This window comes from Pteropus medius, unplaced genomic scaffold (assembly GCF_902729225.1).
Source record: "Pteropus medius unplaced genomic scaffold, Ma_sr-lr_union100, whole genome shotgun sequence".
NCBI classification, from domain to species: Eukaryota; Metazoa; Chordata; class Mammalia; order Chiroptera; family Pteropodidae; genus Pteropus; species Pteropus medius.
Genome location: NW_024349225.1, coordinates 3,416,771 through 3,443,578, shown reverse-complemented (window position 1 = coordinate 3,443,578; position 26,808 = coordinate 3,416,771). Strand labels below are relative to the sequence as shown.

The window sequence follows — 26,808 nt, the reverse complement described above, 5'->3', positions numbered from 1 at the left end:
TATCAACTCAGGTGTTCTAAGTTTGGACAAGTACTAGTTGAGCAGATTTGATTTTTAAAGTGGTCTGTTGTTCACTTCAAAAATGTACTCATTGTATTTTTGGGGTTTGTTATAAACTTTGCCTTTCAAAACAATGCAAAAATTTCTAGGTTAATCATCTTTTCTATTTAGTTCTTATTTAGGGGAAAAAAGAGGAAGCAGTCATTACTTAAGGACAAGAAGTGCTTCTAGGCACCACACACACACACACACACACACACACACACCCCCAGCATCCTTGTAATTCAGGACCGGTTAACTCACATATTATTTAAACATGTTTTCTGACTCCGAATTCTTGGTTCTGGTAAGTAAACATTTACATTTAGGATATTAGCTTCTGCAAGAACAATGCTTTCCCTCTCTTCCTCTTTAATTCCACCTTAAAACATCTGTTAAGACGAAAGGAAACCAGCCCACATTTTAGCCCCTCCTACCAAGGATAAGACTTAAACTTCTCTGTGGTCCCTGGCTGAAAAGGGAGCCTGACCGAAAGCATAAAGGAACCTGAAGAAGCTCATGTAACTCTGGGAACTGTAAGCTATATATTTACTTTTCCCTCCTACCCACCCCCATCCACTTCTATCTTCAGCCTTCCTTAGCTTTCAGTTTGAATCTTACTTGGGAGGAAGAAAGGACCGAGGAAAACCTCGTGTTCACTGCTTTAACAAAGCTGCACGTCCTCTGCTTTTTGAGATGACACACGGATCAGGGAACTTAATATTCTTCTAACAAATGCCAGTTTTGATTTCCGGGATCTAAATGCACTGTGGAGTCGAACGATCAGGTGTTTCCTTCACTTAGAGACGCGAAAGAAAACCAAAATTCAAAAAGGCAGTGAGGTGGCGCTTATTAGAGCTCCATGTGATGCCACCCCGTGGTTGCAGATCTCCTTACTTGACCAGGGTGCTTTGACAGCCCTAATGATCTTTAACGACCTATTTATGGTATTTATGGACTCATTTAAGATTTAATTAAAAATTAGTCCTTCCGATCCCTTGTGCAAAGCATTCCTGGGTATTTAATGTGTTGCAGTGTTATGTGGAAAGGAAGATAATACTGAAAAATTAATTGTAAAATGACTGGTATTCTGATGCGCTCCTGCCCTAAGTTATTGGACGTGCCAGAAGAACAGAGATCAGAGCGAGATACTGGAAGAAGATTTGATCAAAGAAAGAAGTTAAGTTTTGAGTGTGAATTCTATTTTAGTAATTTTGTTTTCGAAGCAGCAGTAAAAAAAGCATGAAATTTGAAATAATAGAAGCTTAACAGATCTAAGTCCGCTACAGCTTATAATCATTCGAGTCGTAAATATAATGATTTTCACTTCAAAAACTAGAACAAGAAATGCTCTTCACATGGTTGATGACGTAAGCATTTATTCAGCTAAGGCAGATGGAGCGTACATTTGGATGGGTGTCAATTCTAAGTTATGATATTTGCGTATTTAACCCTTTCAAGGAGAATTTGTGTTTGTTTTGTTTCTGTTTGTTGCATAAATGTGAAATTGTAGCCCAAAAGGCATTTGCAGGGAGTAGTGGTGAAACAAACCCTGTTAAGGGTTTGTAAATTATATTCCAGAGATCCTTAGACCTTGCCAGTCTAGTTTGATGTTGAGATAAGAAAGTTATTTGCTTCTTTCATTGAGGGGTGCAAGAGTTAAATTTTAAATGAAGCAATAATTGTGAAATGCATAGAGAAGTGTTTAATCTGCATATGCTCACAGCAACTTTACAAACTTCCTGTAAGGGAAGCACATTTTATGGGACGAGAAACTTAGAACTTGATGAAGTTTATAACATAGAGATAATTTGGCTGTTTTTAACTCATCAGTATCATTCTTAGTGTCACTTAGTGAAAGCGAAGTCATAAAACCAAATTATTTATATATTTGAAATATGTTCCAAGAATAAAAAAAGAGGAAGACAGAATTAGCTGTGGTTCCTTTTCCTCTCATATGTTCTTTATTTACCATCAGATTTTCCTCTTCTCGCTTGCAGACTTTATATCTTTAGTTACTCTCAACCTTTAAAAAAACAACAACAACAATAAACATAGACCCTTTTATAAGCCTTATGAATGCTATGGACCCTTCCCTAGAATAATGCGCAGATGCTCCTCCAACATACACAAATTTAGAAACAACTTTAGGAAGTTCATAACCCCCCATCCCCGAAAAAAGAATTCATGTCACATGAAAACACAGTATTTCTTAGAACTTTGGAGTTTCCTGGTAATATCAAATTAGCAAATTATTTTACTTATTAGTAAGGAACTGCCCAGCAGTGAATATTGTAACACCCATATTGTCACTTATTCATTAGCGTTCTGGAACTCTAAGCAATTCACTGTAATGGAAAAAACTACTTTCCTAGGAATCAGGTGACCTAGATTCCAGACTCAACCCCAATAATAAGATTTACAATATTAAGCTTACCATTTTTTCTGTAACATCTGATATATATATATTTCTTATTACTAAATGCAATAAGTGAAAAATAGGAAAATAAGATGCAAGTTATTTTCAATTGGATTGGGGGATGTCTATATTCTCTGCTTTTATTCGAAAATTCTTAACGCTATTTCCCAACACGATTATATTTTATAATGTTCTCATTTATTACAAAGATAACTTATATTCGCTGTTTAAATTTAGTTAAATATAGAGCATTGCAAAGAAGAGAAGAAAAAATTACCTATAGTCCCCCCAAGGGGTAGCTACTTTTAAAATGTCATTCATTTCTTCAGTCAATGAATGTTTATTGAGTAACTAGCATGCATCAGCACAGAGACAGAGACAGGAATTCACGTATAGACATTTGTTAATACCTCTAGACATTTTTCTGTACATGCACTCACATGTAGATATTACAAAATTGCGATCACGCTTATTAAAAAATAAACTGAGGCATATTAAAAATTTCAAGAATTTTTTTGAGCAAAACTCCATTGGAAGGAGGCAGTGTCAAACCAGAAGTGGTTAGGAGTGCTTCACAGACAGGATCTCAGGTGAGAGACTTTTATAGAGAAGTGGAAGCAAAGTAAGGAAATTATTGATTGGCTATAGCTTAAAGCTTAGTTGGCGGTTTGTGATTAGTTGTCCTTAGGTTTTAGTTTTGTAACTTTGAGTCATTTACAGGCATAGGTGGTTTTGTTTGCTTACGTAGGCCGCCATGGCGTTAGAGTCACCTCAGTCTAATGGCCTTTTTGTTTAATTTAATATACTGTTCATGCTGTTTTAAACATGCTTCCTCCTCAATCGTGAAATTTCCTGTTAAAATATGGTATTTTTGTACTGGTGCATTATTTCATATTCATTCATACCTTAAATATTATTGAGTCCCTTATATGTGTCGAGCACTGTGCCTATAATGACAATCTATCCATGGGCAAGATATATGGTTACATGATGATTCCTTATAAAGATTTTGTAAGAAAATTAATGTCCATGTTTGTCAAGAACCAGCTTACAAATAATGAATTTAAATTTTAGTCAATTTGTCGTCTCCTCCTTGATGATTTGGGCAATGACAGTTGGGAGAACCAAAAGGTTGGTTCTTGAGTTCTTTTCAGAGGAGGTAGTAAATGGAGCAGATAGGGTCTTGGTCTTTTGATAACATCACCTGCCTGAGAAAAAAAGAGACGTGCCAAATTTGGCTGTTCTTGCCATGTGATTATATTTTTTACTTCTCTCTGATTCTTACTCCACCCTGACAACATTCTTTGAAAACACAGTTTCTCTCTCCTGTATACAAATAGAAAATAAGCTTAAATAATTTGTGCTCGCCATTAGCAGATTTGTAATGCCACACTACCAGCCAAATCATTTATTTAATGTATTCAAATGACTTTAGAGAAACTCAGCAAACACCTGTAAAGTGGTCCTCTTTAGAGTTTAACAACTTCTGGATTAAAGATGATAGGCTGATAGGCCCTTTTTAGCACATTCAGTTGTAAATCCAGAGGTCCCCTTTCCTTAATCTTTCTCCTCATTGGTTTGACTTCTGGAGTCTGCAGGGAAATTTAGGTATATTAAGTAATGGGATGTTTTGAATTAGACGACAAACATCCATAATATCTGTAATTTCAGTATTCTGTACTACAGAAAGCTCATGTGTTTATAACAGTCAACTTATACTTGCTTAGTTTTTCATTTCGTAACTACTTAATTTACAACCTGATTTCTGAGTATCCAGTCTGAAAAAATATCAAAGGGCCAGCAATATCTTACATTTACATAGCATTTTGTGGATTATTGCTTAAGAACTTCATTTCCGCAATAACCTTATAAGTTAGGAGAGCAGGTCGTCACATTTTACAGATGTGAAAAGAGAAATGTTGAACCGTCAAATGGCTTGTTTAATGTCGAAGTCTTACGGTTTCCATTTTGATGCATTCTGTAAGTTTTAATTGATTGATTTGATTGATTTGTATTTTCAGTTTTGATGAGTGCTATTATTTAAAGCTGTGAACCACTTCCTATTTGTGTTAATATCAGAAAACCTATGAGGGACGATCCAGAAAGTCCCAATGCATGTTTCCATATTAACTCAATTGTTCTGCTGTTTTAATGGATTACTGATTGACCTAACAGAGGAAGCTGCAGAAACATTTAAGAATGATTGAAAAAGTAGTGTATGATTTAGAATTTCCTATTTTGGACTTCCTTAGCATTTTATATAGAGATATGCCACTTTAAGAAGATAAAATATATGACGTTTTATCTAAAAATACAAAACACACATTATGAGTTGTATTAAAAGTACTAATTTTACCAAAGATTTTGCTTTCATTTGGTAATAGAGCATTATAATAGAGCATTATATTATGTTCTAAGACTAACCCGCAGAGCTTATGGCTCTTTGGGGCTCTTCATAACCCTGGCAGTTGGCATAAAGCATTTGTACCAAAATGGTTACTCTGCCCTTGCATCAGTCATTTATAGGAAAAAAAAAAAATCATTATTGTTTTAACTTTCCAAACAAACTAGTAGCTCATGGTAAACCAGATACTCCTCCTTTTCAGGGCTAAACACTTCTATTGGTTGTAAAATGGTTTATTATACATATATTAACTTCATAATAAATGATACATAGCAGATCAAATTTGATTGCTGGATGCAACTCTGCCACAAGAAACATTGGGTCAGCAAATGGCTTCTGAATTTCACTCGGTAAATTGACACACTTCCTATTTGCCCCACACTTTAATGCCCACAGCTTTAACAAGATAAGCGAGTTGAGTGCGGTACATAGGCAACAAGTTGGGTTATTAAGGAGGTGTTCTTGCTGAATTCTTGGATCTGTAATTGTGGAAGAGACAAGTTCTGCCCATGACAGATAAATGGTGTCTAAGTTTTCTTCAGGGTCTCATTTTTTTAAAATAAAAGCGTCATCTATTTTGTGAAGCTTTTTACATGTAGTATTTGACATAATATTATGAAAGTATTGAGAAAGTAATCTAGAGCAATTATGTAAGAATTTATAGAAAACATGGAGAAAAGTGAGACTCATTCAGTGTCTGTAGAAATTCTTACTATCTGTTGAAATTATGTTTTAGATTGACAAATTGGCTCGGGAGGTTAATACCTTATGAGCGAAAAATTTTCACAATGAAAAGAACACTCCTGTATAAATTACAATTTTCCATGAGGAAAATAATTTCTAGATACTATTTTATGAGTATATAAAGTGTACCTAGAAAAACAGTAAGAAAGATGTATCTTTTTAATACTTAGAAAAAGAACAGGTATTAGAGGAAGAAATTTAGATAGTTCTTTTCACTTAAGAGTTTTACCTATTGGTTCAAAAAATACAGTTGCTAATGTCAACCAGGAATTATTGACCACTGGGCTGTATACATTTATTTCTTCACCAATATGTCAGGTTTTAACTAATACCGACTACACGCTAGGCACTTTGCTACATGTAGGGCATACCTGGGTGAATAAAGCAGGTGCGGTGAATTTCCTCTTGGAGGAGAGAGGCAATAATTAAGCAAACAATAAACAGATATCAAATGAAGCAGATAGACTTCAATAGTAGAGAATAACCTGAGGATGTGAAGGATGGAAAGGTTTTGCTGAGAGGTAAAATTTGAGCCAAGATGTGAGGGATGAGAAGCCATGCGTGGGAGGCGTGTGGAGTGAGAATGATATGGCTCCAGATGGGGGCTCTGGGCAGAGAACAGCATTTGTCAATAAGCCTGCAAAGAAGCCACCAAACTGGGGATTAGGGCGACGTGATAGGAGCAAAGGAAGGAAAGTGGTTCCAGAGAAACAGAGGATAGAAAAGTGAATAGAAAAGAGGAGAGAAAACAGAGGATAGAAAAGTGACAACTACGTTTGGAAATTTGGAGGTCAGTGATCTTAAGAGCAGTTTTGGTGACAGGACAGAGGAAGAAGGAAGTGGAAGTGAGATGGCAAGTGGACGGAAGTGAGAACTCTGAGAATGGACACAGAATGAGCAAAGCGCCTTTTAGAGAAACCTGTCAGGGAAACACGACATAAAAATGGAGACGCAGAGGAAAAAGGAATGTGGCATCGAGGAGGACTAACGGGTTTGCCGATCGGATTATGCAGTAGCAAGGAAAGTTCGATGATTCAGAAAAGAGAGGCATGGCCATCACAGAGTGAAGCGCTTGAGGAGAGTGGGAGTTTGTATCCAGAGAGACACGTGTGGGGCCAGGTCTTGTAATGGGAGGAGGAACTGGGCCTCCTTTTTGTACCGGCAGAGAAGTTTGCAGATTTGGTGGTGGGATGATGAGAAACTTCCTTCTGGTGCCTTCTGTTTTTTTAGTAAAGGGAGATGAGGTCATAAACTAACAGGGGGGTGGGGTGAGAGACGTGAGGGAAGGAAGCAAGTCATTTCCTAGAGTGGGAATGCCAGTTCACTAGAGAAAGACATGTAGTGTTGAAAGCCTCTTTGAGTGTTGAGAATGTGCGCCTAAAAGGAATCAGTGTGCCAGGTTATGTGGTTTTTCTCCAGCTATGTTAATGCTGGGAGCTCACACAGAGAAGCTAGAATAGCTGAGTTCTTTAAGAGTAGGAGTTTATAAAGAAAGAGGGAAAATCTAGAACTCCTAAAAATGAACGACTGATACACTGAGCAAAAACACAAAACAACAACAAAAAACAAAACAAAATATAAATGCATAAAACAAAAATGCATAGACGTTCATGAGCTTGTGGAATACAGATCCTATCTAAGATAATCATTAACTAGTAGGAAACAGCACCGGATTGGCTTGAGTTCCAGCAGTTAGTAGGCAGGAACTGAGTCCTTGTTCCTTCCAAACTCTGGCTGGAGTCCTTACCTAGTCAGTTATGGCTAGGCCCAGTTCAGTTCTGTACTTTGGTGAATCTCGATGCCTTTACCTGTTCCAGAAGCCATCATGTTAGGTTCCGTTTTCTTCAAGTCCTAGTTGCTAGATTTATTGTTGTTGTCGTTTTAAAGTCTGATCGTTTAACAGTGCCACACCTGCCTTCACTGGATGCCTGGCTAAGTTCTTGTGTCTGGTTCAGATCACACCTCTTGGCTTTGCTTAGCTTTTGCATACTTCCCTGGATTCCTGAGGGCATGTTGGTGATCCCTCAAGATAATGCTCTATACAGTTTGAACAATTACAGCTTTGCAACGTCAAGATGGCGAAAACATTTAGTAATAATCGATCATCAAAAAAGAGGGCATTTCTCATATAGCTCTGCTATCTCGACGTTCTTTCTTCAACCTGACATAAACCCTTTATTTTGCAACTAAAAGTCATTTCCTTCTCTTTCCCAATCCTTAACATTTTAGAAAAAAGCTGGTGTTAAAAAACAAAATTCAGCAGAGTCAATTTGAATTTCTCATTGGCTTTATTCAACGATTCATGAATTGGGCAGAATCCCATCTAATGAGTAGAAAGGAGCTCCAGGGCACTGTAAAAAATGGAAGGCTTTTATAGGCAGAAGGGGTGGAAAAATGCAATTTCTAACAGAGTGGATTATTTCAGGCAAAGTCATCTTTCTTTGGGAGAAAGGGTAATGGTCTATCATGCAGATTACTTCACTTATGTTGATCAGGTAATTCTACATTGGCTAGTTAAAGGTTACATTCCTGGGAGAGGTTGAAACTGCAAGTAAGTCTTGATCAGCTGACGTGGGGCTTAGCACCAGCGACTCTATTTTGGGCCTGTTGTCTCTTTTTTAAGATTGGTTAACATAATTAAAACGATGTGTTTTTAAGAACTAAAATAATATTGTTGAAATATTGACTCACATTTCCTCAAAGTTTAAAAAAAATCCATGTTTTAAAAAAAATGTATTAGCTGTTTATCGTAAATCTTCTTAACATTAAGCTGCTTTAGTTTTATACTGATAATGGGCGGGTGCCTCCATGAATGGACGTAGTGAGTCTGTGTGGGTTGAGCTGGGCAGCGTGGTGAGAAGGGGAAGCTCTTTGTGGTGAGATGCACTGGAGTTTGCCACTGGCTCGCTTGTTTCCCAGATGCACTGCCTGGCTCCCAGAAGGTTCTTCTCTGCCCCTCCTTCCCTCCTATCTTGATGAGACATGTCGTGAATTGGAAAGTCATTCTGCACTTTATTCCCGGCTCTTCCCATATTTGTTAGGCTATGAGTTAGACATAGTTATCTAACTTCTTCCTGTTTAAAATGAAAGGGACATCTGTCAAATGAAGGAGAGAGTATAACGTTACTTTTATTACTTTTGTCTTTTCCTAAAACACACTGAGGCATTATATCTCACTAGCAGAAGCTCCACTGAAACATTCTTAAGCTTTTATTAACGTCCTTGGCACTGTTTGCCAGCTTGCTGATCCAAGGTAGAAGAAATGTAAATTTCATATTTCGGAGCAAGTGATAGTGTTTCCAGTTCAACCTGTTTATTATATGTAATACCTAAATATTTGTGCTTTTATGTTCAACATGGTGCTAGCAGAGGTCGATATACAAAATAACCCTAGTTTTCTATCATTTTATCTTTTTTTGTGCTGTAAGTTTTTCTGTCTTCAAAAATTTTACATTGAATTTGAGAACTATATGGGTGCACTCTACAGAATTAGAGGGAAAACCGATGTTGCAAAGCTCCAAAGCACACATAAGTATCATTTAAGGAATCTCCTAGGCTGCAAGGTCCTCATGTGTTTCGATATAATTAGTTTCCTTTGTCATCCAGTGTTTTATTTCATGAATTTTATAATGTCATACGATATCTAGGGGTCCCTGGGCTTCAACCAGATGGCCAAGGTGGTCCATAGTACAAAAAAGATTAAAAACTCCTGAGGATACATCCTTGAAATGCATACTTTCTATTTACAGAGCTCTTATCCTGCAAAAGGCTGGGTTTCCTGTTCATTTGAGAAGTGAGCTGTCACTCACGCTATGGGAAAGCACATTTCAAAACTTCTTACAGCCTGACAACTGGACTATTTTATGCTTCCCAGTCTAGGACTTGTAGAATGCATGGCTAGTGTTCAGTGGTTTGACTTCACAGTGACACCTGAGATGATGGATGGGTACACAGCTCTGCTGATCTTCCACCACTTCAGCTGTATTTTCTGTCCATTTTTTTCCCCTTCAAGATCGTAGTCCACATTCATACTTTAACTACAAGATCAACCGCGCACTCATGAAACATGAAAACCAGCATGACTGTTTTCCTGGGGGTTTTCCCTGGCCTGTTTACGCTAGAAAAAATTAAATGGCTTTCCCTGCTGTGGCAATCTTGCCTACGTCATGAAAAAAGGCAGCAATTAAGGAGGGAGTGGAACCCTCATCAAAACACAAATGCTCCCCAGGGGAGCATATTTGCAAACTGTCTGGTGTGGAGAGAGAAAGCTGTAGAGTAAATGAGAGTAAATGCATTTCTCAGAGCATTCATGTCACATGGTTAGGCATATTTAAAAAGTGTTAACGCTGAGTGCTTCACGATGATCAGTTTCTTTTAAGTAGAAAGTAGAAGATTATTCTATGTTTATTGAAAATGAACATAATATAGTTAACACTTGTCAATGGGATAATGTTCCACAATGGTCTGTGTGGGAAGAGGCATTTTTTAAACAATCCATCTAGTATTTGTAAGTAAACATCTTATAACTATTATTCGAACTTAGAAAAGTTGAAAGTAAAGGATGAAAATGACTCTTTTAAAGCTTCATTTGATAAATCGGAGAGACAGATTTCATTAATTATTTTCCTCAAATTCATATCTTGAGCCTACCAACACAATAATTTCGCAACTTGAAAATTTGGTCAAACTAGAATGTACCCATAGGTCCTTTATAATTTTGTCTATATTTCCTTTTCGACCTGAGGATGCGGGAAGGGGTTGGGTTGGAGAGGAGAGGAGAGGATGCTGGTGGAGGGTGAGGAAAAAGGACCCGGTTGCAGGTGATGAGATGTGTTCAGCTGTTTCCCTGACTGGGTGAATTTGGATAAATTTGTTTATATCTCGAGGCTTCAGCTTACACATTTGCACATTGAAGTTCTGTCTAGGTGGTGATTATGAAGATTGTCTCCTAATTCCAAAATTTTGTGACCTAAAATATAGGCAGAATGGGTGCTTATTTTTGGCCACCAAGAGGTGAAACAATAGAAAATAACAGCAAAACAGATGGTCAAAGGCAGAAAACTGGAAAACTGGCTTGGGGTTGAGGAGACTTTCTTGTTTCACTCATAATGCAACTGTGAGACGGGTTTCCTAATCCTTAAAATAGGTTCGCCCGGATTAGTACTTGGCATTTGGAAAGTAGTAGAAGAAACTATGTTATGTATTGTTTCACTTCTATAGAATGTGTGTGTGTACTTTGCACGCTATATAGGCACTTTTTAAGTAACCAGATGAGGGAGGCTGGCCCATTTAAGGATGTCATTCTCTCTCTCTCTCTCTCTCTCTCTCTCTCTCTCTCAATCTCACTCTTCCAGTCACCTCCACAGTCCTAACTGAGGCGCACATCAGATCACATCTGGGCCTCTCTGTCCCTCTGTTCTCAAGCACCATTTTCTCCTTCAACAGTCCTAGGCTTCTTTGTTTAATGGCTGTGTTTATAATATCGATGTGTTAGAGACTGAATGTGCCCTACCCCCCAATTCACATGTGGAAGCCCTAACCCCATCCCCCGACTCCAGTGACTGCATTTGGAGAAAGAGCCTTAAAAGAGGTGGTAGAGTTATGATGAGGCCTTTAGAGTGGGCCCTGATCCAACCTGCCTGGTGTCCTTATAAGAAGAGGAAATCTGAATATACAAAGAGAGCAGTGTTGTGTTGGGACAGAGGAAAGCCCTTGTGTGAGGACACAGGGAGAAGGTGGCCATTTGTAAACCAATGAAAGAGGCCTCGAAAGAAACCAAACCTGCCGACACTTTGATATTAGACTTTCAGTCCCTAGAACTGTGAGAAAATCAGTTTCTGTGGTTTAAGGCACCTAGTCTGGTAGTTTATTAAGATAGCCCTAGCAAGGTAATACAGAGCATCACTTCCATGATGCCAGCTGTCTGCTAAGACTCTCTTGTAATGCTATTGCTTATTGTATAATGTCCTATCCTTTAGGGCCTTTTGTAGAGTGGCAGAATGATATAGAAAGAAAGAATTTGGTATGAGTCTGAGCGTCAGGATTCTAGAGCCAGCTCAGCCCCTCATGATGCAAGGGAATGGCCAGGGGAAAGTTTCTTGGTCTTTCTGGGGGATAGTATCCCCTTGTAGAGTGTGAGTAAAGGAGAGACTGCCTCAGTCTGGGCTGTCAACTAGATAGATCACTTGACCTTTCTAAAGAGTAGGCTTTTTATCTCTAAAATATCTATACTAATTTCACTTTTGTTATGAAGATGAAGTGAGATACATATAAATCACTTAGGTGTATATAAATCACTTAGGACAGTACCTGGCACCTGGGAAACGTTCAGTAAATGTGAACTTCTAAAATTAAGTAAGAAAATTAGCAACTGCTAAGATATCTTCCAGTTTGTCATTCTAGGTTCTATAAATAGGCTCTACTTCCCCTCCATTCTTTCTCAACACAAGACCTCATCCACGGTCTGGCCAGTTTTCTCCATTATACCCTAGGAATTCCCGTTTGTTTATTCATCCTTCAGCCAACAGTAAGTGAGTGATCTCTTCAGGGCCACACAGGAATACAGGAAGAAAGAGGCAGAACTTCTCTCATGTTTCTTACAGCTGGAGGAGACATATACTCCCTATGATGGTAGTATATAGTATATAACATTGTGGTGAGAGATGTCAAGGAGAAATACAAGGGTGTTAACCTAGGAGAAAGATTAAGAGGTGGTTTACTTCAGAGAATGAGTTTACGGGGAACCCTGAAGGACCAGTGGAGCCGATCCTGTGGAGAAGGTGTGGGGAGGGGCCAGCACAGGTGGAGCCTGCGGTGGGAGGGATGGAGCCTGAGGTAGGGTGGAGCCTGTGGTGGGATGGACCCTCTCCAAGGTGGCTGCAGCTTCCTGTTCATTACCTTTCCTGGAGGAAATGTTTCCATTTCCCCTTTCTATACACTTAAGCCCATTCATGTTTTCTTGTCTGTTTAAATAATGAATGTTCAGGAATACAAATTTGAGAGATAAAGAAGCACTGTCAGAAACCAGGAAGTAAAAATGAAGCAAGAAAAGTCAGTTCTCCAGGAACAGTGTGGACACCAGGCGTGTGTGGGACACAGGAGGCAAGCAAGTTCCGCGCTGTTGGGTCCTTGGCTTAAGAAGTAGACCTGGTTAATTAATTGGGACCTTTGTGTCTGGTAGCATGCTTTGAGATTTCCCTGGGAACAGGAAACATTCTCTTAACAGATTTTCTGTATGAAATTCAGAGTAGGGCTTGAGAGACTTTTTTTAATACAAAGCAGCTCATTTACATATCTTAACTCCCGTTGTTTCTTCTTTTTTCTGTTCCTGTTGGTGCTATCAGACTCTTGCTTAGTCTAGGTTTTAAAAACGCACTAGCAAAATAAGTGAAGAATTTACAACATTAGTGATGCCGTAGTAACGATCTATCTGTATGAGGATGGTGGAAACAGCAGTGCAACGCTCTTTGCTTTGAGAACATCTCTCTGCATCCAGCGTGATGGACGAAGCTTTGAACTTGGAAGCAGACAAGTCAGTGTCCCAATACTTTTATTTAAAAAATTTTAACAGTTCAGAAACAGCAGTATTTTAAAATCTCTATTAAAACTCATTATCGCATATGAGAAAGTACTCAGTCTTTCTAAAAGGTCACGAACAAATTCGCTGCTTGAATTTCTTAGAAATCTCCAAAGAGCCAAAGAAGTCTCAGGGAGTTGTGGCAGTTTGGGGAAAAGCATCGGTTTCGTAAACTACAATACTAATAACAAATAATAATTTTATATGTTTGTGACCTGCTAGGCACTGTGCTTGATGATTGGCATACATTTTCTCATTTTATCCTCCCGCTGCCTCTGTGAAGTGTATGGGGGTTGTTTCCCCATTTTCATGATAAGGAAACTGAGGGTCGGGATCACGCAGTCAGAAAAAGGAGGAGACAGGCTTGAACTTGGCTCAGTCTGGCTCCAGGAGAGAAGCCTGCCACTGCTTCAAGGCCGAGGCTCTTACTGCCTTCTCTGCTCTGTTACATGATGAAATGGAGGACAGGGAAAAGGATCCTTTGCGTTCTCATCCTTCTTTCTTCCAGTTACCGCAAACCTAATAATAGTCCTTTATTTTCCTGTTGTCCTAGCACATGATGCAGGGAAAGAGAATTGACAAAGCACTCTAGTCTGTGTGTCTGGTTCTTGTTCACTTTTCCCAGAGAAATCCGTCTTGCCCTGACAACACGACTAAAGGGTTTTGGGCAGACCACATACTATTATTAACCATTCATTGAAAACCAACTGTTGCATTCGCATAGACAAGCGTATCTTGAAAAGCGTATCCAAATTTCTCTCTCATTAGTATCCATCCAGGCATTTCTAATTACAGGGGAGCCAAAAACTAAAAATTAAAAGGAGAGAAAGAAAGAAAAAAAAAGAAACCATACCTTCATAGCTCTTGTTTTAGACTTGAAAGACTGTACATTCACCGAGACTAGTTATTAAAACTCATTATTGCAGCTTAGTTGTAAAAAACAAAACAAAACAACAGCAAAAACCCCTGCCGTTTTATGAACATTCATGATAATGGTTGTGCAACCTGTTTGCAATAAGGTTTCCAGGACTGAGCTAATTGTGGGAAGAAATACATTTTCCTAGTTTAACGTAACTAGAGAATGTGACTAGCGTGACAGAAATGCCTTAATTCCACAGAAACCTAAAATATCTATTGCTACCATTAGCAGTTTAGGGGGAAAATGATGAGTGGGTACCTTTTCGTAACTAGAATCGAAAATACCGTCACTGTCTGACAACAATGACCAATGGTTATCCGGAAGAAAATGAACAATAATTTTCTTGTATAACTGCTTTGCTACTTATTTCAAACATAACTTTGGAATGAAAAGTGTACCTATAAATTAGATCTATCTACATGTATTGGACTTTTTACATAACTTTTTTATTTTGAAATAATTTAAGAAATTGCAGAAATATTATAGTGTTCGCAAACAGCCTTTACCCAGACTCCCCCAATGTATCATCTTACATAACCATGGTATATTATCAAAAGCAGGAAACCAACACTGGTATACAATGCTATTAACTAAACTATACACCTTACTTGGATTTCGACAACTTTTGCCTTTTGATTGGAGTGTTGAATCCACTCACATTTAATCTTATTATAGTTACGGTTAGATTTCCATCTGCCCTCTTGCTTTCTGTTTTCTATATGTCTCATTTCTTTTTTGTTCCTCTGTTCTCTGTTTTAACTAGATATTTTCTAGTGGACCATTTTCGTTCCTTTGTTCATGCGTTATCTATGTTTCTGAGTGAATTTCTTAGTGATTGTTCTAGGAATGATGTCTTGATGCATCTTAATTTATTACAATTTGCTTCAAATAAATAAGAACTTAATTCTAGTACAGCATAGAAATGTCGATCTAATATGGTTCCAACCCATCCACACTCCTTTGCTATTATTATCATATATATTGTCTGTATATGTTATAAACACAATAATAGTTATTGTAATTTATTGATTTATACCTTCTATATCTTTTAAAGAAGCTTAGAGAAGAAAAGAGAAAAACCATATTTATAGAATACTTTATTTTGACCTATGTATTTACTGTTTCTGGTACTGTTTATTTCTTCCCGTGGATTCAGTTACCATCTGGTGTTATTTCCTTACTCCATTATAGCTCCAGTCTCTCCTCACACATTTGTACTATTATTTTCATATATATCACATCTTTAAATAAGCCCAACAATGCAATTTTATAATTGTTATTTTGTGCAGTTGACTTTTAAATCAGTTAAGAGAAGAAAAGAGAAAAAAATATATATTTATACCATTTTTAAAAATTGTCTGTATACTTACTTTTCTCAGTGCTCTCTATCTCTGTGTGGATTTGAGTTACTGTCTGGTATAACTTCCTTTCAGTCTGAATGTTCTTCACTATACCTTATAATGCATATCCCCAATCGAAAATTTTTTTTAGTTTCTATTGTCGTAGAAATGTCTTTATTTTTCCTTCTTAATCGAAGGGTAGTTGTTTTGGATATAGTATTCTTGGTTGGTAGTTCTATTCTTTTAGCACCTTGAATATGCCATCCCATGGCCTTCAAGTCTCCATTGTTCTGATGAAAAGTCACCTATTAATTTTACTTCAATGACCTTTTATGTGATAAACATTATTTTCTTGCTACGTCCGAGATTTTCTTTTTGCCTTGGATTCTCAAGAGATCGACTATGATGTGTCTAGGTTTGAATCTCTTTGTATTTGTCCCACTTGAATTGATTGAGCTTTTTGCCAGGTTTTCAATCAAATTTGGGAAAATTTTCGCTACTCTTTCTTCAGATATTTTTTCTTTCCTTTTTTTCTCTCTCCTCTTTTCTGAAATTCCCATTACATGTACATCAATATACTCAATGTCGTCTCCCAGTTTTTGAGGCTGTTCATTTTTCTTCATTATTTTTATTTTTATTTCTGTTCTTCAAATAATTTCTATTGATGTATCTTTAAATTCACTGATGCTTCTTCCAGCTCAAATTTGCTGTTGATCCTCTCTCATAAGTGAATTTGTCATTTCAATTATGTTTTAACTCCAGAATTTCCATGTGGTTATTTTTTCTAATGTCTATAATCTCTTTATTGCTATTCTTTATTTGCTATGTTATTGTGTCATACTTTCCTTTGATTCTTTAAGCATTGTTTTCTCTAGTTCTGCAAACATATGTGTAACAGATGCTTTGAAATATTTGTCTGCTAGATTTATAATCTGGAGTCTCTCTGAAATAGTTATTATTGACTGCTTTTTTTTCCCTGAGTATGGCTCACATTTTCCTTCTTTTAAGAAAAAATTTGTTCGTTGTTGTTGTCGTATGTATTTATTTATTTATTAATTTGCTGCTGAAAATTGAAAATAATAGCTTATATGTTGTAGCAACTCTGGATTCTGACTCTCCTTCTGGAGAGGTTACTGTTGCTGTTTGTTTTAATGACTTTCCTCACCTCATTCTGTGGAGTTTTCCCCTACGATATTCAGTCTCTGAAGAGCCAGCTCAGTTTTACTTTTCATCTGTTTTTATTTTTAAGCCTGGTTAGAGAGTGACCCCTGAGTCAGGGTAGCTTACTGTCATCCAGTGAATGGCCAAATGATTGCTTTAACACTTGAGCAAGTAAAGCTTCAACCTTTGCTGATTAATCTGCATGTGGCCTGGTGAATGCTTTCAAAATACAGGGAATTTGTAAGTCCTCTCTGGTTTTTACTTTCTGCATTCACAAAACCACATTTAGCAAGTAGCCTGCTAGGGTCCTCTGAGCTTGCTTCTTATCAGGTGCTGTCTTGCATATACACACTGTCTTCCAGACCACCAGGAATAAGTGGGCCTCAGCAAAGCTCTCTCTGCTTGTCTCCTTTTCCAGAGCTCCCTATGAGATTTCTGGCTGGTCTGATGTTTTGTTGCTTGCTACAACCAGTATGGATCCTATACACTAAACTTTCCTAATAGTTTGCTATTGCATCTCTATTGTTTTTGAAAACATCCCTGGACATAGTAGCATTTTTTATGCTTTCCTGAAAATATGCTTCCCCCCATCCCGTGCCCTCCCCGCACAACTCCTCAGGGCTACTCTGCCCTCCAGATAGAACTTCCATTTTGCAGAACACCAGTGGTGGTGGGGGTAGGAGCAGCCCCTTGCTAAAATGTCACAGACTCCCACTGTTCTTATTGAGATTTAGTAGATTTTTTTAAAAGAAAACAAATGATTTTTATCTGTTGCATGTCTTTTGGTCAGTTTCCGAAATTGTTTTTTGTGATAATTCTAACCACTTTGTTCAGTGGTTTTTGCAGAGAAAATTACCCAAGTTTCTCACTCTGCCATTTTGGAAGTTGGCCCACATATATATTGAATTTTAAAGTGGAAGTGTTGGCCAAGATCTTAAGATAAAAGACCTAAGATATCTCTAAAATGAGTTGTGATGCAGCCTACTCCTTTACATTTTGAAAAAAAGCAGAAAGCAGGTGGATGTGAACATTATTTTACTGTAAAACCTCATACATACCTTACAAGTAATAAACGATTGGAATAGTAGAAATGTGGGGAGGACTTTGAAAGAGTTGTTGTTGTTTGTTTGTTTGTTTTGGAGACTACTTCTTGGAGGTAGAGCCCTTCTTCCCTTGGTGAAGAGATCTGGGAGGAATATACCTCCTAACAACCAATCACAAGAGAGGCCTTTAAGGAAACTACTCAGAAAATTTATCAGAGGGTTTAATATGAGTCTCCTGCAGTGGGCTGGTGTTTATTAATGCTTGTGAAATATAAAGGGACACAGGTAGCAGAACAGAGTGTTTCATTTGGGAAGTAATTGCGTTCTCAGAGCTTGTTGGAAGAAAAGATACACTTATGAGTATTCTCTATGGACAAAAGAGAACCCTTAATCTTAAATCCTATACCAGGGTTTTTCTTGGTAGGGCGAAAGAACCTCAGAATAAGATGTGTGGAAGTGGACTGCAGGATGCATTGAGGAGCTATAGAAGAAAGCACAAGACCTCAGCTAGAATAGAAATGCATCGGTACAGGCCAGAGACTACAGGGACGTGATCTCAGAAAAACCCACAAAACCAGCCATGTATAAAAGAATGAGCTTTATCATGTACCAGGCCCAGAGATCACAAAAGTAGCTTACAATGGTATCATGAAATAATAACTTTTATCTCCCCCACTTCAACCTTCTGCAACCACACGAGGTTAAAAATCAGGACTGTAAAGCTTGGGAAGTAGATGGGGAAGAGAAAAAGTCAGTGATCTCACCCATTCCAATAGGCTAAAACTTGCGGGGGAGAAAAACTTCAACTCCAAATCAAGTTAAATTCAGATGGCTACATAGCCCCAGCATTTTAACTTCTGAATTCATTAAAAATTATATATATACACACATATTATTGATACGTGTGTGTATATATGTGTGTATATATATATGGGTATATATGAGATACATACACATATAATATATCTCATATATATCCAATTGTTACCAGAAAAGTTCTGAGGCTGTTTCCATCAAGATAGAAAAAGAACTAACCTGGGATGGATTTAAAGAGTAAAAGGGAATTAGTTGCTCTAGAATTCAATGCCACTAGTCATGTTTGTTGATATCTACCTACCATGTAGTTTCTAACCTAATAGTTTGGTATCTTAAGCATATTTCCCTCTTTTGAATTTAATATTGGGGGAGTATCTATCCAGGTCTTGCTGCAAGATACAGTAGTTACAATAGTGGTTAATAGGTGCTGAACACATTGATTATGAATGGAGTTGCTGGAAATGAAAAGAGGAAATTAAGTTGCCGACAGCAAATTTGGGCTCTAACAACATATTTCCTCTAAACATTTTAAATAGTAGTCTCACCCCTTCTGGAATTTCACTTGTTCTGCTTTTTTTATATTTTTAATTAGAGATTGATATTTAACATTCTTTGATGTTAAGAATCGTTAGGAATGAAGGAGTACTATTCTGTGAATTTCCTTCATAAACCTGGCATTGAGTAACATTTATCCATCTATCCATCCATCCAGCTATATTTTAGGTGCTGCGCTAGGCACTAGAGATAATTCTATGAACAAGATAAATATGGTCACTGACTTTATGCATCTTTAGTTCTCTCAGGAAAGGTAGACAATGTGTAAGTGGAATGAAAGGCTTGAAGGACAATTACAAAGTGCAAATGGAACCAGTAACAGGCAGACCGCACATATTCCGAAGATCATGAAAGACTTCTCTGTGGAAGAGACATTTAAGCTGAGTCCTGAAGCGTGGATGAGCTTGATCTAGGTGAACAGTAGTTGCCTACAAGCCCTACGTGATCTGCCCCACCTATATTTCCAATATCATCATAAGCCTCTTTTGCTTTTGCTGACCACTTGCTAGCCACTCTTCTTTCAATTTCTCAAAAGTCCCAACTGGAAGAATATATTCCAAACCCACTCCCTCCCCACCCTCTATGGCTAGCTCCTTTCTAGAGCTCAGGCCTCAGGTTATTCTCTAGTTCTGATTTTCGCCTGTTTCCATCATTTTATAGACCTTTATTTCTAATAGTCTCATTCATTGGTGGTTTCTTATAAAACTAAACATAGTCTTACCATACAATCCAGCAATCATGCTCCTTGATATTTACCCAAAGGAGTCGAAAACTATCAACACTCAAAACCTTTCACACAGATGTTTATAGCAGCTTTATTCACAATTGCCACAATTTTATAGCGACCAAGATTCCTTCAGCAGGTGAATGGATAAACTGAGGTACATCAAGACAATGGAATATTACTCCCTGCTGAAAAGAAATGAGTTAGCAAGTCATGAAAAGACACAGAGAAGACTTAAATGCATACTACTTAAGTGAAAGGAGACAATCTGAAAAGGCTACATATATACCATATGATTTCAACTCCACGACATTTTGGAAAAGGCAAAACTCTGGACAGAGTAGAAAAATAGGTGATTGCCACATTTGGGGGACAAAGAAGATGAATAGGCAGAACATAGAAAATTTTTAGTGCAGTGTAAATACTTTTAAGATACTATAATAAAAGATGGATATATGCTATTATAAATTTGTCAAAACCCATAGAATGTACAACACCAAGAGTGAACTTAAGGTAAACTATGGACTTTGGATGATTAGGATGTGTAAATATAGGATTATCAACTGTAACAAATGTACCACTTTGGTGGTGGATGTTGATAATGGGGAAGGCTGTGCATGTGGTGAGTGGGCCAGGCATATGTGGCAAATCTCTCTACCTTCCTCTGTGAATCTAAAACTGCTCTAAAAAATAAGGTCTTTAAAAATAATAAATACATATTATTCTTTTTTGCTTGAAAAATAAGATGGAGTTTAACAAACCAAGGGCATGAGATCACATTTATGTTAAAAAAAAATTAACATTCTCTCTTTTTCTTTTTACTCTAAATTTATGGATATGCATTAAAGTAGTCTGGAGGGATACTCATCAAAATAAAAATAGTGATTATACTTTATTTTTTATTCACTTCAAAAGCTCATGTTTGTGATGATGAGCATGGATCATCTTTTAAGATTTAAAAAATGTGATGTTTAAAAAGAAAGGACAGTTTAAAAATTTGAAACAAATTCTATTTTGAAAACAAAACATATTTTAGAACTTACATATTAAACACAAATAGTAAAGGCATATGAAAAGATGTTTCTAATTAGTTGTGATATATAGAATGCTAAAATATATGTGTTGTTTATAAAGTCTCAAGGAAAAAGTCTGTGATGAAAGAATAAGGGTGTTCATTGAATATTTTATTTTATTTTATTTTAATAATGTAAAGTAATTGTAGAACAAAGCAAAACATGGAGAGTATTTTTCCATTAAAATATTTCTTATTTAACTGCTTCCAAATTAAACTGGTACCTTAAAACGAACAAACATTTCCTTAAAATATCAGCACTAAAGTTGAAATTCAACATAAATATATTTCTTAAATTCTTGATATATAATTACAGTGAAAAATATTCCTTTCTTATTGTGAATTTATATAATGATGACCCAACTGCGAAAACAATGGCATATGGCTTTTTAATTATAAACAGTACAAAAATAATTTTAATTTTCCGTAATTTTGATGAATTTCTCATAAAACACTTGGCAAATACAAAAAAAAAAACAACAACCCTGAAGTTTCTTAATAATTATTCACAGAATAAAGTTGAACAAATAAATATGGAAATTAAACTGTACTATTAAAATATGTTTATCCTTTCCCTAAGTTCTGTGTGTAAACCCACTCATATAAACAATTAGAGAACTCAATCTATTTGGTCCCTTTGGGCAGACTTTTACTTCCTAAGATTCATATACCCATCATCATTTAAATCTTGGAACTACATCAAGAGGAAGCTGAACAATAATGATTGTTTATTTTTGTAGGTTTTAAAGAAGTTAGAGTACCAGAGAAGACCTTTGAAGTGTGAAGAGATTTCCTGTAATTGAAACCAAGATGTCATTTATAGATCCTTATCAGCACATTATAGTAAGTCATTTACTGTTTATGTATTCTTTCTGGGAGGGAGGCAGGTATATTTCTGTGCATGAGTATTGCTGGTGTTGCTCATGAAGTAAAACTACGATTAATCCTGGATTTTTTTTCTAGAACTTGTATGAACTTAATGTGGTACAAATAGGCAACTATAATAAAGTTATATTTCTTCTTTATATCACTGTAAGTTTCCAGAAAAAGAGGTACTTAGAGGGAAAAAAAAATACCGAAATATTTATAACAGCACTGAACTTTCAAGGAACAATAAAAAAATCACTTAGCAATTATCAGCCTACATAAGATAACATTTCACATGGATTGGTAGAGAGAAGATAAAAGAGCTATTGAGTTGAAGGTTTTATTTTAGTGTGTATTTCCAGGGCATTTAATTCTGTAAACTTTTCCTTAGATATGTTTAAATAGACTTTTCTGTGGGTGGTTAATTTTTATTAAAGAGTTGAGTAATTCAAATTTTAGTATGTAGTTTTCCAAATTTCATTGGAAGTATACATTCTGTCTTCTGATCAAATAAACAAAAACAACAGAGGAGAAATTTCTTTGCTGATTTTAACATTTGAGATCCAGTTAGGTTTATATGGACTAGAAGTAATTTCCATAGATATTAAGGAATAATCCACGGTCTCATTTACACTTAAATTGAAATACTGTTCTTTAACCCCACATGCTTCCCTGGCTACCATCCTCTTTCTTTTCTTGTCTGGGGAGCAAGAGGTAATGTGCTACAGTTCTTTGTAGTGCCTTCTTCCCCTCCAGTCACAAAAACTGGACTCAGCTCTTCCATTCTTCCATTTCATGAAAAGGTCTTATTAAGACCTCTTTGGTGTTGAACCCAGTGGACTCTAGTTCCTCCACCTGACCCTCACCTCTGCTGGTCATTCCCCCCTTTCTGGAAGTCTTTTTAATTTCTTCTGTTTCTGTTTCACAATTCTCTGGTTTTGTTTCTTATTTCCTTGCTGTCGATTCCTTTCTTTGAAAGCTTCTCATTGTGTTTGACTTTTTAAAATTGAGGTATAACATATATAAAGTGAATAAAACTTAATTGTTCATCTTGATGGATTTTAACATATGTATTCCACACATGAAACTATCATCCAGATAAAAATACACAACATTATGACTACCCCAGAAGAGTTTCTTATGTCCTTTCCAGTCAATAAACTCCACAAAGGTAACCAATATTTGACTTCTATGACTATAGATAAGTTTTGCTTGTTCTTGACCTTCGTATAGATGTCTGCATTTAACATTATACCTGTGAGATTCAATCATGTTGTGAGTAGCAGAATTTCACACTGAATGGTAACGGTGCCTTGCTGTAAATTGGGCAGCCATATGTAAGTGTGGCTTGATTTCTGTCCTGTTCTGTTAGTCTATTAGTCTTTGTCCCAGTATCAACCTATTTAATTTCTGTAGCTCTGAAACGTGTCTTGATATATAATGAATCCTCCAACATTTTGTACATTATATATAATGTAAATCCTACTACTTTTTCTCCTTCAAAATGGGCTATTTTCATTCCTCTACATTTTTATATAAAACTTGGAATCAGTTTGTCGATTTACACACACACACACACACACACACACACAACTGCTGGGATTTTTATTGTACTATTATGAGTCTGTAGATCAGTTTGAAGAGATATGACATGATAGATAACAATATTGGATCTTCCAATCCATTAGCAACCCACGAATCTAACCCAAAGCTAATGTTATTTAGATTACCTTTAATTCTCTCAATAGTGTAGTGTAGTTTTCAGTAAGAAATCTTTTTTTTCAGATGTTTTTCTTGAGAGTTGATGTTTTAGGGCCATTGTATAGGTAATTATAAATTTCATTTTGCAATTAGTTGTTGCATTATATGAAAATGCAATTGATTTTTTGTAGATCCAGTGAACTAATTGAATTTCTTTATAATTCTAGTTGTTTGTGGATTCTTTTGAATTTTCAACTTACACATTCCTGTTATCGATGAATAATGCTAGTTTTACTTTTTCCTTTTTAATCTTTAAATATTTATCTTTCTAAGCTTTACTGATTATTGACCACTTTAGGTATAGTTCATAAGTTTGGAAATGTCATATTTTCATAATTGCTCGATTAAAAATATTTCCTAATTTTTATTATGATTTATTCTTTTATACATGGGTTACTTAGACTTGTGTTTCTTAATTTTCAAACACTTGGTAATTTTTTAAATTGCTTTTGTCATCGATTCTTAATCTAATTCCACTGTATTCAGAAAACTTACTTTGCACAATTTTATGTTGTTTGTAATATGTTTATATATGATTATGGCCTAGCATATTGTCTATTTTAGTAAATGTTTCATACACAACAATATATTCCATATTAGACTTTTGTTTTATGAATTTTGAAGATATTATTAGTGTATATAACTTGAATTACATAATTATAGTTTTCTGTTTAATTGATATTTTATCATTACGATAGATCCTTTTCTTTATTTCTAACAATGACTTTGTTTTACATTTTACATTGTCTTACTAATATAACTCCTAATTTCTTTGATTGCTATATGCATCCTTTTACTTTCAATTTATATTTTCCTTACATTTAGGGTGTTGTTCTTATAAAAAGCATATAATCGGGGTTTAAAATGAGATAATATTTTTTCTTGAAATGATATCCTACTTTCTTTCACAATTATGGTTTTCTTTAAATAAATTTAAACAATGAAGGTAGGATCTTTTTAATTGATTTTTCATATTAAGTTTCTATATCTTATGAGCAGATTTCTTTTTCTCACCTTACCACCTTGAGAGATGTGTGCAGAAACCACATATTTGTATCACATTTTTCTTTACCTTTTCATCAGAGTTGGACACTCAACTAGTATTTCAATTAATAGCCCTTTTAAATAAAGATATCCTAAGAGCTTTATAGGTTTGTTTATTCTTCTTATTCTTGCTGTGCCTGTATGAAAAAAAAAAAAACTATGTGCACGTGTGTGTGTAAATCGTTGCAGTAACAAAATTCCCTGCTCTATTTTTCACAGAAAGATACTTTAAAAAATATATTAAGTGAGCACAGTCAACAGAGAATAATGTCAGAAAAAGGAAAGATGAGGAAAACCAAGCCAGCTAATTAGTAATGAACACTGCCAGACAGGCCAGTGCAGTTTGGGCTGCCTCAAGGCGCAGAAAATTGGACCCATTTTCACACCTGTGATGCACTGACATGTTGGAGAATCCCGTGGGCTAATGCAGCAACTTATAGCCAGCAAGTTCTCTTGCTTCCAGTGGTGCTGGCTTTTAAGAATGTGGTAGAAAATGGAGTGATAGATGTATGGCAGAATTCGGTTGCTGGACACCTAGAATTGTTGTGAGGCACTTTCCAGAGCTTATTGTATCCCCAGAGTTTATTGAAGTGCTTTTGGGCCAGGGAGACATGAATTTTACAAGGCTAGATCAAGTGTAAAATATTTATAAAAATTTCCATTTTTTTTTTACTCTGAAAATATGAGTCACTGCTCTGAAGTGAAAAAAAATCTATTCCTACCACCCATTAGCAACAGAGGGTCACTACCCCGTGTCCACAGAAGCTACGATTGTCTTCACATTAGAGTCAGTCAGCCACATAGATGTGCTAGCATGAATGCTTGTGCAAATACAGGGCCCTCTGAAAAATGTCATTGTTTGATGACTGGAAATTTTGCCAAAACAGTAAAAAGATTTTATTCTAGATGATTACGGCAACATAGCAGTGGCGAAAAACAAATACTGTGTAAGTAATCAAAGAACTAGTGTTCCAGGGGGCAGTTCCAATCATCAGTTACATGCTCACGAGCACCTAAACTCTGTTTTAACTGCTTTGTATGGAAAACAGGGTCTGAACTGTACCTGTAGTGTCTGTTACATAGGGCTTGTATGAATAATACATTATTACGTATACAGAAGTATTCTTTAGAAACTTAATAAGATAAGGTATTTCCAGGGGACTTTAGAAGACGAGATACTGCACTGGGAAATCAAAAACATAAAGGTAACAAAACTGTTACAAAAGCATAGCACTCTGCACAAACTTAGAAGTTTTATGGCCAATAGCGTATCTTTTTGTGAGCTTTGATTCTAGAAAAGTGAAGAGGAGAGAATGGTTAAGTGATAAACTTTTAACCTTTCCCTGATTCCAGCCATTTCCTGCCACAAGCCTCTGACCTGAGGGGAAAGCACACACATTTAATGAGCAAGTGGAAAGTTTCTTGGTTCACAAGAGAGAAAGAAGAAACTCAAGTCATATTTTTGATTCTGACTCTTTTTTAATGATGTCGGCTGGAGCTAACAAATTCTGTTGCCAAATTAGATGTTTTGGACATTAGAATTGCTTGTGCATGTAGCCCATCTATGACTGAATTCTTAAAGCAGTTTAGATAGCCTCGTAGATTGAAAATATATAAACTGATAGCTCTTTTAAAAATGTGACAGAATAGTAACACAATGCCTGTGACTCTTAAATGTATTAAAGTGAAACTCTACACACGCTGAAAATGAAAACAACTATCTTATTTTAAAAAGTGTCATGACTCTTGGATGCTGTCAGAGCAACAATTTTTTAAAAAACATTTCTGAGATCTGTTTGAAGTTACCTGTTGCGGATTGTGGTGATCACTGAAATTGTGGTTGTGGTATAAGATAGTGGTTCAGTACTGAGATTAGGTAGTCTCTATCATACTAATAGTCTTTAGTTTTTATTTGAGTTAAAATTAGGTAAGAGAAAAAATATTTGCGTACAGAATCTACCTTCTCCATCAAATTTGTTTTGTGACTGTTTCTTTGGTTCTCCTTTGTAACAGTAGGATTTTTAACGGATTAAGGCAATCGTCAAATTGATTTTGTATAAATTGACTGATTCTTTTTTCCACATCCAATCATTTTAGTTACACATGTCAGTATAATTCTTCAGAATGAATTTAACCTCTTTCATAGCTTTCATAATAACCGAGTTACTGTAATTGCAAAAAGAAAAAGGGTTGTGATTTTCACTGTAGAAAAGATTATAGATGGAGAAAGATGCAAAGTAGGGTAATCCAAGACCTGAAGGCAAGGCTTAATCTTGGTGACTAAGTCACTATATTGAGCTTATATTTGACATCTCAATTGAAAT

The 26,808-nt window shown here is 36.2% G+C and overlaps 1 protein-coding gene across 1 annotated transcript in view; it reads left to right on the top strand.

Moving 5' to 3' along the window:
- Positions 1-439: 439 nt before the first annotated feature.
- The window catches only part of PLA2G4A (phospholipase A2 group IVA), a 117,991-nt gene continuing 91,622 nt past the window's right edge, over positions 440-26,808 (top strand). The window contains exons 1-2 of the mRNA XM_039881225.1: positions 440-575; positions 21,553-21,655. Coding sequence (XP_039737159.1) covers positions 21,623-21,655 — 33 coding nt within the window. The 5' untranslated portion in view covers positions 440-575; positions 21,553-21,622. The remainder of the gene's footprint in view (positions 576-21,552; positions 21,656-26,808) is intronic.